The sequence below is a fragment of the Paroedura picta genome, chromosome 13, assembly GCF_049243985.1.
Source record: "Paroedura picta isolate Pp20150507F chromosome 13, Ppicta_v3.0, whole genome shotgun sequence".
In the NCBI taxonomy this organism is placed as follows: Eukaryota; Metazoa; Chordata; class Lepidosauria; order Squamata; family Gekkonidae; genus Paroedura; species Paroedura picta.
This window is the reverse complement of record NC_135381.1, coordinates 2,532,612-2,546,726: the sequence shown is the minus strand read 5'-3', so window position 1 is coordinate 2,546,726 and position 14,115 is coordinate 2,532,612. Positions and strand designations below refer to the sequence as shown.

At 42.0% G+C, this 14,115-nt stretch overlaps 1 protein-coding gene across 2 annotated transcripts in view; it reads left to right on the top strand.

The window, feature by feature from the left end:
• Positions 1-14,115, top strand: part of SETD1B (SET domain containing 1B, histone lysine methyltransferase) — a 50,862-nt gene that overhangs the window by 20,334 nt on the left and 16,413 nt on the right. For both annotated transcript variants that reach the window (XM_077307645.1, XM_077307644.1), the window contains exons 5-6: positions 161-273; positions 3,540-4,715. In XM_077307645.1, coding sequence (XP_077163760.1) covers positions 161-273; positions 3,540-4,715 — 1,289 coding nt within the window. The remainder of the gene's footprint in view (positions 1-160; positions 274-3,539; positions 4,716-14,115) is intronic.

The window sequence follows — 14,115 nt, the reverse complement described above, 5'->3', positions numbered from 1 at the left end:
TAACCTGACAGGCAGTATTGAATATTTCAGTAGATTCAGAAGTCCCACTCTCTGTTACTAAAGTGAATGAATAAAAGGACGGTTCTAAATGGAGGGCAGGAGAGTTTTTATTTGTAGTTGCAATATAATGTGTATTTAAGTACAATTTGTATTTGTCCAGGTGAAAAACGTATGCATTTCTATGAGCTACTTGTGAATGGACTCTACACTCCTCAGACCCTTCCTGTAGACAATGAGCCAGATGCTTCACCCACTGTGAATGAAACTGTGCAGGTATTGTTGACTTTTGAATAGTATGCTCTGATAGTGCGTTTTGAGCCTATCTCCATTTAAGGTGGGTTGTCTGTCTCCTTGAGAAGATTGTATTTTACCTTCTTGTCCAGAGAGCTGCCGCCTCTAATGTCCCTTTTTGGGGGAAATGTAAGGAATCCAGTTGAAGCTTCAGGTATACCTGAAACTTTGATCCAGTCTACAGAACTGTGCCCTTAGATTCTGTCTACGGCAGTTGCAGGATATATGGTGGTTAACCTGCATATAGAGATAGCCTGGGACAAATTGATCTTTATGAGTCTTTAAGGTCCCAGGAGCCTCTTGTGGCGCAGAGTGGTAAGGCAGCCGTCTGAAAGCTTTGCCCATGAGGCTGGGAGTTCAATCCCAGCAGCCGGCTCAAGGTTGACTCAGCCTTCCATCCTTCCGAGGTTGGTAAAATGAGTACCCAGCTTGCTGGGGGGTAAACGGTAATGACTGGGGAAGGCACTGGCAAACCACCCCGCATTGAGTCTGCCATGAAAACGCTAGAGGGCGTCACCCCAAGGGTCAGACATGACTCGGTGCTTGCACAGGGGATACCTTTACCTTTACCTTAAGGTCCCAGGTTTTAATCCATTTAGAAGTTAGATTAATCAAGCAAAGCGTTTAATTAGCAATTGGTGAGGCTACAAGTTTTGTTTGCTTCTTAAGGCTATTTTAGTTCAGGTATGTTGCTATAGTGGGACATTAAATATAAAAAAATATGCAAAATAGCCTTGAGGCTTTGGCAAAATGCACACATTTCTTTAAGTGTCTTAAAATATGTGTCTTAAGTGTCTTAAAATATATCTAATACAATATTAATGAACTGACAACCCTAGTAGCTATTTTCATGGAATTTGTTACCATTGGTCAGGAAATTTCACACAACATAAACAGTTTATGATGTTTTGGGACTTGGAATGGGTTGGGTTAAATTTAATCACTGCCTATTTGTCTAGTCTACTTGTACAGAAACCTCTTCGGGACTGGAACCTCTTCGGGACTTGTACAGAAACCTCTTCGGGACTGTGTGATTCTAAGCATGTTTATTTGAAAGTCGGTCCTTACAAAGTGTTCATAGGATAGCTATCTTTATAAGTGGTTAAAAGTTTCTTCTTTGTGGTAGTGATTGACTACCTTTAAACTTCTGTTGTTTAGAAATCTCCCATAATTTCCAATGCCTCTTTGCTAATCTTTGTTCTGTCTGTTCAAGATTTCTTTGTATACTTCATTCCACACTTCAAAACACAAAGTGTAAAAATAAATCAAATCTATTTTGTAATTGTTGTTTCTGTGGGATATCTTTTGTCAAATGTAGGTAGTTTGACTAAGAAAGCTGTAATGATGACTTCATGGATCTAATTCTGCTAGGGTTGAGGTTTTTGCAGAGTAATCTCTGCTTCTGTTATTGCCACTTTTCATCTTGTTGGAATCCCAGTCTTGAGACTTTCACCATTTGTCTCTTCATGCAAGTAGCGTATTTTACTGTTTTGTGACATTGCTCAAAACTCTTAAGTGGTTGCTCCATGTGTTTTTAATGTGGGTACCTGATGTTTAAACTATCTGATGATACTACTAGTATATTTTTATCATTAAACTGTGTTCCTGTCATGATTTTCCTCATTACATTTTAACCCTATCTCAGTCAACAACTACAGGCTGGGTTTATTTGTGCAGAAAGGAAATAATAAGAGTGTTCTAATGATCTGTCCCTTGTGGAAACACCTTAAGTGTGTGGCTTAATCACTGATATTCATGTCTTCAACGGAGAATAAGGCAGGGTAATAAATCACAAGTTTTCAGTTGAATCCCATAGTTACTCGATGCCCTCTTTTGTATCTGGCATTGTTGCTCATGGCTTTACAATTGCTATGATAGCTTAAAGGTAAATTCACACTGTGCAACAGTGAAGATCGGTGATCGGTGTTTTTTACAGGAGCTGCTTAGTCAAATGTACATTAGGTACGCTGTCAACATTGTTCTGAAAATTTTTTATCTTTCCCTGAACCTCAGACTCAAAAGCAGACTGTTTAGAAGGACTGGAGAAGAAGGCTTCAAAGTAAAATTTAATTGAGATAAAGCAGTTGACAGTACTTGTGGTTCCCAATCTTTTTTAAAAAAAATCTGGAAACATTCCAGGTTGTCTGTGTTCAAAGATTGTTTTATTTTTATTTTATCATTCAGAGCCAGCCTCTTCTAAAGGGTATATGTTTAATTAAGCACTCTTTCCCATCTTAATCAGAGTAAAAAGTAATAAGCTCGGTAGGTGACATGAAAGGGTGGTTTCCAGAAATGCTCTATCCTGTGTTGAATCTTGAGAGACTGTGCCTGAGATCTCTTATTTGATTCTAGCTGCCAGAACTAGGAAAAGTGTCCACACAGGCCAGGGTGTGCTTTTTTTTTGTAAAGCAATCCTTGCTATTGCCAATTTACTTGGGGAACCTATTTGCCAAGTCCTTTGCTGAAACCATATGCAGGCAGGTGGGCCTGTCATAATGGAGAGGAAAAACAATATTTTGATCTGTGAGTGATAGTTTATTAACCCCTCTATAGTTCCCCAGTTTAGGAGATCAGTATCAGTTTTTCTTCAGCAATGTAGATCAGATGTTTTAATAGGAACTTACACTTTTTTATTTATTTAAAAAATATAAGTATGTGTTCACCTTTCTGATGAGCCTCTCTGGTCTGTATGTGTGTGCTTATTGCCATAGTAAACACCAATAGGATCAGGATTAGGCAAACGATATAAAGGAAAGCTGAGGCGGTAAGAAGTAGTAGGAGTAGGTGGACCTACTTGAAGACTTCATTTGTACTACACCTTTCTCCCCAATGGGGAGACAAAAGGAGCTTACAGTGTTCTCCTCCCCTCCATTTTCTTCTCACAACATCCCTGCAATGTAGGTTAGGCTGAGAGATATGACTGGCCAAGGCCACTGCAGCCCTAATGGGGAGCAGCGGAACCTCATAAATGTCTCCCCATGGTAATTAAAATTCCCTTTATCACAAAGTTCCCTGTCCACACAACCACAGCTTTCTTAATGGACCCATTTCCCCCCTTTAAAATGTCAGAGGACTAAGCTGTGCTTGGCTTCTCTTGGCCCTCAGACATCTCAAATTCCATTACATTCTTATTTTGTGGAAAAGATCATTGTGAATGAGAATCCACAGCAGATGTATGTATGCTGGTAATTGTTCTAGTACATTTTGAGGGGTGTTAATCTGAATCTTTGTTTTTCCCTTTTTTGTAGTTGGCTGATACTCTGAAACGCCTAAAAGACAATAGCCTTTCTTCTGTGGGATCATCAGCTACCCCAAACAGTAGCACCCCATTTTCTCATGATACAGCCTTCTCCAGTTGTCGGCAAGACACCCCAAACTCTTTCAGCCAATTCACCCCTCAGTCCCAGGGAACCCCTCTCACCCCACGCATGGGGACTCCCTTTTCCCAAGACTCGGCATACTCTAGTCGTCAGACGACACCATCTTACCATTTCAGACAGGACTCTGGGTATAAGCCCAGGAGACATGAAACAAAATTTACCGATGCCTACAATAGACGTCCTGGTCACCACTACGTTCATACTTCTGCAGGTGCTTTTCGAGGATCAGAGCATCAGTTTAGCACATTTAAATCCCATCAGCAAGAGACAGTGCAATATTCCCACACTCCTCCTTTGAGTCACTCGGGGTCTTCAACTTACAAATCGGCCTTCTCCCCGTATCAAACACCAACCACGTATCCTCAACCTGAAGAACCACCCCTTCCCCAAACGTCCAGAGAAGTCGAGTACCAGCGACCTCCACTGCCTCCTGCAGAGACGCCTGTTAAAAGCAGCACTGCTACCACCCCTGATTTTGTTCCTGTGAAGGAAAAGCCTGAGGAGCCCCCGCCCCTCCCAGAGTCAAACAGTCTTAGTGAGCCAGCTGTGGTACCCTTCTCGCAGACTCCTGAAAGGAGTGAGACACCGGGCACCCCAACCATGGAATCTGATGTTCAACATAACAGTTTGGACTCCAGGATTGAGATGCTCTTGAGAGAGCAACGGACAAAGCGATATTTTTTCAGCGAACATGACTCGGACAATGAGATTCGAATGGAAGGAAGTCCTATCTCTTCTTCCTCTTCCCAGCTTTCCCCCATCCCAACATTTGGTTCCAGCTCTCAGCCCAGTCACAGGGCACAAACCCCATCGTCTCGCCCATCCAGCACTGGCTTGGAGGACATTAGTCCAACACCATTACCTGATTCTGATGACGATGAGCCAATTCTCGGAATGGCTTCTCTCTGTCAGAATTCAAGAGGAACAGCAGACACCACTATAACTTCTGTTGACCAGCTGTGTAGGACATCTAAAACGGAGTCCTCTGAGACTAAAGAAATGCTGCCTGGTAACCAGAGTCCAGTATCAGAAAAAATGGAAGAGGTAAGCAATTCAGATCAACTGTGTGTGTCTGTCACAAGTATAAAGAGCCGTTCTTCTGGGATTTGCACTGTTGATTTAAAATTAGCTGGTGAGTTGTCCTAAAGAGAATATATATATATGTCTGTGTGTGCGTGCGTGCGTGCAACTGGAAGGCTCATACTTGCTTGGAAACTATGTGACCTATTCTAGGAAATTTAGATTGGTTAGTGTTAAGTGATGATTTCATCCATGCTCAAAGATGCTCCTCTGGTCAACTTACAGGTATAGGGAAGGAAAATGCCTCACCGGATGCATGGTCTATGCATCTATGATGTAAACAGTTTGTAGGTTGACTGAGGCCCACCTATCCACCAGCTTGGCTGAGCTGTGTTAGAATTACTGCACTGGGAAAGACTGGGTGATCTGAGTGCTTTCTTGTGCACTTTGTATGCCTGCTGTGGGAAACCATCTTTGGGTAGGGCATGCCTGTGCCACGCACCTGGCTGTCCCGGCTGACGGAGATAGGACTGCACATGTAGAGCAGGGAACATAGAATATGTGTGAGGGGTTAGATGGAAAAGGGGTTTGATTCTTCAGCGCAGGATACTGCCTTTTCCTCCCCCCACCAACTACAAAGCATAGTTCTTCATCCCTGTGCTTGATCCTTGATTTCTCTGAACTTTGTTAAAAGCTGATCATGACAGCGCCTCAGTGTAATTAAATGCAATGTTTCAATGAAATGCTAAGATGCTTCTGGCTGATAACTTCTTTTCTCTCTTCCCCTCCCCACCTGTAAGTAATAGTTAAGTTGATACTGATTATTTTATGATGAATTAACTTACTACTGACTGGCTGTGGTCAAGCAGTATTACATCTGGCCTACCCTGTATGAACTGGAGAAAAAGGGGAGAGCAAAAGAAGTTCTTTGTCAAATGGCTTTGAGGAGGGAAGCAACACAGGCTGAATTACCGCTGCCAACCTTTGTGTCCCATGTACAAAAAGTAGATGGTGAAGTTATCTGCTGTGGTGGGTGAGGGTTGCTTATTTGTCTTCCAATTTTCCTTTCTGAAGAATGTGTAGGTGCTCCAGCTAAGTCTAGTAAGGCATAAAATATTCAATGTGTCTCAAAATATTAAAGAACATTAATATTGCACTAGTTGGAATTAAGCCCTACTGAACTGGGGTGGGAGTTGGTTCTGGGCATGCTCTTAGAAGTATCCTGTAGTATATTCACTGAATAGTAAAAGAGAGAGTGAGACACAGAGATAGGGTGGAGGACAAATATTATAATTATTGAACCCACATTTCTTTGATTTTTTGTTCTATTTGTGCATTCTCTTAGAATGTATAGATCAGTGTAGTGAAGGTTACTTATTTTTCTTGATCCATAATAATAATAATATATAAATGATTAAAAATGCTTTGCTGCCCCCCCTCCGCCCCCACATGCATACATGCACACATACCATGTAAAAAGAGGTCTGATTCAAGGTTCGGAGATTTATTTATTTTTTTGAGGACTGAAGCTGAAATAATGACTACACAGACCCTTCTGAAACTGGAGATGTAGCTTTTCCAGCCTGCAAATGAGATGGGAAGGAGTGCCAGGTTTTAGCCTATGAAGGGGTTGGGAGAAGAGAAGCTCATGTTTCCGCCTATTGTGAGGCTGCTGTTCCTTGTCAGTCTTTCAAAGAATTTCTCAGCAAGAGGAGGAAAGCTGGGATCTGGGGTTTCTAAAGCATCTGGGGCAGGAAAACAGAAAAGGCTCTAGCTGACCATGAATGCCTTGTTTTCTTCATATAACGTAAACAAATGTATGTTATATGATCAGCAGTTTCTGAAGTGACATGCCTTTTGGCTGTGACATCTCAAATGTTTTTTTTATAACCAAACTAATAAAATTGTCGGGATGACTTTTTCTATCTGAAATATGAATGACCCACCATTAGCTATTCTAGAACCTTTGTTTTTTTTTCACCAGCATTGAATGGGAATGTGTCAGTTCTTCTGGAAAACGCACTAAGGTGTTTATCAAAATCCCTCTTTCCTTTTGGTCTCTCTGTTATTAATTTAAGTAGTACTTTGTCCTTTTTTTTTTTTTAGCCTTGCAACAAGAGTGTTAAGTAGCTTAAGTTGATGGATAGTAGTGTTCTCAAGGCCACCTGGTTAGCTTCATGGCTAAATGGGGGATCACACCCCAAGCCCATATGTGTGTCAAGAAGTCAGATGATTTTGCTCAACACATAGGCTTGTTGTCCACCCAAAAAACTGAGGTGAGGCCTTGAGGCGCAGGATATACTCCTGACAGTTTGTACACAGTGTGTCTGGCCAAGTACAGCCCTTGATTCTTCAAGCCCTTGATTGTTCAGTTCCCCCCACACACACACACACTTTGTAGATAATCGTTTAAGATGGGTAGCATGTTGGTCTGAAGCAACAGAACAACATTTGAGTCCAATGGCAACTTTAAGACCAGCCAAGTATAAGCTTTCCTGTGCATGTGCACTTCATCAGATCAGGTCTCCTTGGTCTTAAAGCTGTCCCCGGTCTCAAACTTTGTTTTAATGGCAGATTACATGAGGGGGATTTGCCATGTGGGATCAAAAACCCCTGTCCCAACTGTTGGGCCTTCTGTTTACAATTCTTCATTTGGCTGTAGTCAGAATATAGAGTAATATGCAATCTTTCCTGTTACATCTTTGATTTTAATCCCCTCTCCCAAATATTTCTGTTAATAGACAATAACTGTGTGTGTATAAATGTGTAAAAATCTGCCATGAAAAACAGAATTGTCTTGACCAATTAATTTCCTGCATATATTTCAGTGTTTTTGAAAGTGTCCCCCCCTGCCACCCTGTGTCCATTGTTGGAAGAAACTGATATAGCAATATGGCATTTAGCTGTTTCCATTCTGCCTCTCTGCTGTCCCTTTTTCCTTCCAACTGCATGTGATAGTCTCTTTCTGCCTCCTGTGTCATTTCATTACATGCTGCTTAACAGATGCTGTGATTCTGCCTTAAAACTGGCTATTTCAATATTGTAGAGATTAAACTACTATATATAGGCTGAAATTCTTTATTATTGTTATCCTTGAAATTGACCCTTTTGATACTAACGATTGCTTCAATCCTGCCGCCTCCTGTAAAAATTTTACTTGGCATTGTCTGCCTACCAAAATGCTTTTAAGCCCTAGCTATTTCCCTTGCTTTTGATAACAGGGGGCCAAGGGAAGAACTAATCAAAAGAACATATGGCTAAAACCTCATTGCTAACTGAAGAAACAGCCACTCAGTTTGACTCTTTTTGACTTGCGTATGCACTATTTAAAATTACTTCTCAATGTTGATATTAGATAGCTTATTTTGTATTTCTGGTTTTCTCAGCCTTATTGATAGAAGAAGGAGTTGATTTGCCACTGCCCTTTTATATTTTTTTAAAGGGAGAGACTTTGAAAGCAGGCATGAGATATTTTGCACTAAAAATTAGCCTGCTTTTAGAAGCCAGTTAAAGCCTAAAGAAGCTGAAAACACTGACAGAATACCAATTGGTCTTGCAGGCCGACCTAGCAATCGGGAAGCAAAACATTTTGCCTTATCCTATTGTCCTCAGTTCTCAAGTGTAAATGGGTGTTAACCAAACAAGTGTGTATAAATGAAGTGAATATGATCAGGCAAAGGAAGAACTGTGGTCTAAACAGAGCAGGACAAGATAACTATAGCATGAATATAGTCTGATAACTCATAGCCAGACTGTCCAAAAACTGACCCAGGAAGTATGGAGTTCCATTGGATGGTCAGAACATATTGTCTTGCCCAAGGCCAATAATTAGTGAATCCAAGTGTGAAGAAGGATCTGAATCCAGTCCTTCCAGGACAAAGTCGGTTACTTTCATAATTGTGTGCTGGCCAGAAACTTATCTGCCTTGGAGATTAGTATCAGAAGTCAGGATAGAAATCGATAAAATAGGAGGAGCCATTTCCTTTTGTTGTTCCCTCATGCTTGACTTCAATGGCTCTATTACAGGATATATTAGAGATGGCCCTTTGGGGGGTTGTACAGATGAGTAGTGAAGAACCTTTCTCTTTAAAATTCCTTAAACACAGTTCTGTATGCAGCAAGTTACATGCCACCATCAGTAAAACTCCATCTGAACTCCATTAAAGACATTATGCATCATTTGCCTGTTCCTCAGTAGTTCTGTTCCCAAGGGATTCCTTTCTGGTTTGGCAGACCTCCTTTGGTAAGGGGACATTTTACTTGTGACCCTGTGACACGTCGGCGCAAGAATCCCTGCAAGATGACAGACTTACTGTGCTTAAGCTACTTAAGGGCACTTGGCTTGGTTGGACAATGTTTTGTGGTTCATAGCCGCTGCAACATTGTGTATGTAGTATCAAGAAGAGCTGTGCAGGCTTTCCATAATGAAACTGTTATGAAGAAGGGGGGCTTCTTCTGATGATTAACCCATGCCATGGGATCTTCAAGATACTGAAACAATAGAAAGCCAGTTGTGGTTGTAGACTAGACTCCTTCTTTCACTCTCAGAAGTCAAATTTGAGGCTTTCAGGCTTTTGAATTTTGCATATTTACACAAAGTGGTATGGTGATATCTTCTAAGCAAGTGCTGAGGGCACAGTGACCTCCAGCAAAAAACGGTATTTCCTCTGTGTGGATGGAAGGTTGCTCTTAATGAGTTGCTTAAGATATATATATATTTATTATTTTCTATAAAATTTTAAGCAGTGCTGTCATTTTGGCCAATCTGTTCGTCATTATAATGCCTTAGCTGTTAGGAAATAATTCTTCTAGATCAGGACCCCCAGCTCTTTGAGCCTGTGGACATATTTGGAATTCTGACCTTGGATGGTGGTCACAACCTTTAAAAATGGTTGCCAGAAGAGGTGGAGCCAGCCACAAAATCTCAAGGAGTGAGGTCCTGCATAACTCTAGCAGTAATTCTTCAAAATTTCTGGCAGAAGATCTGCTTCACAGGATACCCTTTTAAATGAACATATTGTTTAGAAAAACGTTCTTCCATGCACACAGCTGATCTTCAGTCATGAAGATCCTTGTGTTGCGGTGGCAGGTGCTACTGCAGTATCTTCCTAAAATTCGACACAGCTAATCAGATCTCCAGTGGCCAGTCAGAAGTCTTGCTGGGTCCCCACACACTTTCTTAAAACCAGGACCATAGCATCCAAGGATGCTACATTGGAAAACCCTGCACTAGGTAGCAGCACCAAAGCTCACACTTTTTACTGGTCAGCTGTTGTTTTCAAGTGTCAAAAGCAACTCTGGCTTTTTTGTGATACTAGTGATACTAGTCTGATTTATTCTTTGGCCTGAGTGCTCTTCTCCCTCTCCCTCACCTGCCCACAGTAAGGATCTGGTGCTCTGAAAGAGGCTGCAGTTAATTCTGGTTTTAAAGTAAGAAAATTTGCAGTTAGTTAAAGCACACCATTTCTGCTGTCACCAAGACACTGGCTTCTTTAAAACCAGGAAGTCTTCTGTGTCAGCTGTGAGTAAATGCAGTGTGTTGTTGTTTTGCTGGATGTGGGTGCACAACAGAAAAATCACAGGGTTAATCCTGCCTTGGAAGCCACATCCTTTGACCTGTAAACCCAGTCCTCTGATCAATGGTATGCTGCTGATGGCTTCTGAGCACAGAGAGAAATGCACTCCATACATGCTCCGAAGTATGCTGCCTTTTCTTACAGCATCATGTAGAACAGAGCTTAGAACAGGTCCTTCAGGACCCATTCCAAGGCTGAGTGTTCTCTGGATGTACTGACATTCTGGTAACAGGAAGCTGCTTTATATGTTCAAGCAGAATGTTCTTTACACCTGAGCACACACTATTAAAATGCAGCAATAAAGAAAATGTTTTTCATGTAGCAGAGAGACTTGTTTCTGGAGGAACTGATGTAACCCCCGGCTTCTCCCCTCTACAAGTCAAAATAGGGACATGGTGTTAGGGATGCAGGCTGCCTCTGTTCCGGTCATGAAATTCCAAAAGACCAGGTGGTTTAGAGACAATAAATGTATCATAATCCCATCCTAAGAATGATTCCATGGCAGCTTGCAGGGCAGAATGGCTCCTGCCCAACTGTCCTGGCTCCATGTACCCTGGAAGCGGCGATGAGTGGATGTTGTGCTCAAGAATTCCTACTGCGGATCCATGAAAGGCTCCACCTGAAGGGTGCTAATAAGTCTTGTCTCCCTCGCCAGGCTGCCTTTGATCCCTGAGCTGCAAATCATCCTCCATATATGGATGCTTCTCTGCCTATGCCCCTCAAAGAGTGCTCTGCTCCTACCTCCTATGGGCTAGTGATCCCTGGCCCCAAGGAAATCTGCTTGACCTCAGCCAAGTCCAGAGCCTTTCCTGTCCTGGTCATCACCTGGTGGAACGAGCTCCCCGAGGAGATCAGGGCCCTAATGGAGCTAAAACAGTTCTTCAGGGCCTGCAAAAGGGAGCTCCTACACCAGGCATTTGGTTGAGGTAGGCCAAAACTAAATGACAGCTACTGGGCCCGATCCTCCTTCCCTGAATCCATGTGACCAACCAGACCAACCATGGGCCTGTTAGATTGTTCATTATGCTGAATGTTATTTCTTTGTTTATTGTTGCCGTTACTGTTACCTTTCATTCATTTTATCAGTGAGTTTGATGTACTGTTCTGTTACATTCTATGTGAACCTCCCTGAGCCTTTTTGGGAGGACAGTATAGAAATTCAATAAATAAATACAAATGAATTGAAAAGTCCTTGGCTGATCTACTTGCTATCGTTTCTCCAAACTGAATGAAATGCAGGAGCTAGAGACAAAGGAGTTTGGTTAAGTCACACTTGTCAACTGTGTTTCATTCCATTTTGGTTTAATGGGGGATATGTCTGCATAGGCGTTGCCTCCATTTTTAAAAATGCACATGTGGTAATTGTAAACCCTCAAATTCTGTAATAATAGAACCCTTTCCCCTATTTCATGTTCTGCTCTCGTGTGCATAGTGGCAGGGTGCCTGTACTATACAGGTTGGTAAACTGGCTACATTACAGCAGGAAAAGGATAACGTTCTTTTGTCAAAATTACAACATTTCTCTCAAGTGCCCTTTACTTGAGCAGTCCCAGGAGTACTGGCATCTTATCTGGAGAACAACAGGTATAGCTATGCAAGAGCCTGAGCTACAGACTGCAGTAATAAGACCTGTCTGGTGCTGATGTTCCAGAGGTAAAACAAAACATGTTTATGAAGAGGGACATTTTCTATCTCTTGGGAACTCCTCCTTATAAGGAAAGGAAAGCAACGTTACTCTTTCCCCAAAACTGCCCCCTCATAGTCGACTGACTCCCCCCCCCCCAACACTCTTCTGGTTTTCTTTCTTGCCTTTTAAAACCAATTTTCTCTTGATGTGAGGCAGTGGCTAATTAGGAAGCAGCACCTGAGCCTGTCACATTGAGAGGCACAAACACACACCATGGTGGCATTTCTTTCCCATCCAAGCAGTCCTGGGAGTGCGTTGCTGTTTTCAGGGGAATCGTTTCCTCCACCCCTGTGTGTCCTGAAGGATCAGCCTGAATTTTCTCTCCGGAGAATGTAATAAAGTGGCATAAATTAGGCGTGATATTGTTCAGTTTTTCTTTCCTTCCCAGCAAGGTGCCCGTTTGTATTTAACGAGCATCCGATTTGGATCGCAGTTGCTGCTTGACCAGCTGCAGCGCACCATAGGTGAATGGGCAGGTGTCAAACAGCGGCCTCTTGCTCCAGAGGGCCAATGGCCTTCCGAACACAGGCGAAGGCCACTGTAGACAAAGGATGCACTGTATGGCGGTTGCTTTTTGGAAAATAAGCAGCTGAGAGGTGATGCTTTACTGCGGGCGAATTGTTGACCTTTGGCTTATCCCTGGCTTATTGCTTCCTACTACGTTTTCTTTGTAATCGAGGCAGAGCTAGAAATATTTGCAAACCTCTTTTTTATTAAATCATGGGTAGACATAGCATCAGCATCAACTGGTATGCATTAATGAGACAAATGCATGCATATTCTTACCCATTGTAGAAAGTGGGTGTGGTATATCGATTTCAGTGTTGGACAGAAATCTGAGAGATTCAAGTTCAGTTCACCAGTCTGCCATGAAGCTCACTAAGGCAGCAATCTTAAACAGCTCTCTTGAGAATTCAATCTGATGTTATTCAGTGGGGCTCCCTACCAGGAAAGTGTGCCCATAGGATTGCAGTCTGAGCCTAGCCCACCTCACAGGGTGGTGGTGAGGATAGAGTATGATGGCAGCTGCTCTGAGTTTCTAGCAGGAAGGACAGAATTTAAAAGACAATACACTTACTATATAAATTAATACTAATAGTAAAAATTGTATTACAGATTTCAAATTTAGGCAGTTAGCCATGTTGGTCTGAAGCAGCAGAACACAGTTTGAGTCCACTGGCACCTTTAAGAGTTTGATTCTGGGCGTAAGCTCTTACCTGAAATGTGCATACACATGAAAGAGCATGCCCAGAATAAGACTTTGTTGGTCCTCAGAGTGCCACTGGATTCAAACTAGATTCCAAATTTGTCCATGATATGTTCAGCAGTCTCCTTGAATTCATAACTTCTTTTGTGAGGTTTGTATGCTTTTAATTTTACAATGCTAAACCATTTCCATTCCCTACTCCCAAATAAGGTGCTTGCTACTGTTACTAAGCATAGTGACAGATCTTATATAGATGGAATTCAGATGTTTTTTAGTCCTGTCAAGAGGACACATTAAGAGATTTGATGTTGGCCACTAGTGGAAGATATCAACCACTTTTTTTTAGCTCTGTTGCATTTTCCCCACAAGGTGAATTTTCTCTCTCTGTCACCCTATCAGCATTTATATCACTCCCCACACTTACGTTAAGGATATTTTCCAAGTTGTTTATGTAATGGAGTGACCTGTATTCAGTTTGTTCAGTCATGAAACTGACCATAGTCTAGTAATGCCATTTCATGCTAGTCATGCATGCCATTTCATGCTAGTCATGCTAGTTATGGGGTCTACATACCTCAATAAAATAGACTCTAGTGGCATCTTTAAGAGCAGTGAATTTTTTTCTCTTTGGCAAATTCTAGATAAGGCACTTAACAAATATCCTATTGCCCCTTGGTCTGGAATCTTTTCTGCATGTGCCAATATCCAAACATCATTATTCTTTACATGTTTGTGAGCATGACAAAAAAGTTCTTCAGAATGCATATGGCGAAGTTCTGGAGTTCAGTGGCGATTCCTGTTTTGTTTTGCGGCTGTGGAGCAATAGGACTATTCATCTGGGGATAAAAGTAGCATATATGAGCTAGAAGTTCTTACTGTACAGTTTCTAAGCAGCTGGCTCTGTTTCCCCCCCCCCACACCCCATTATGACAGCAGAACAGCTCTGTACCATCA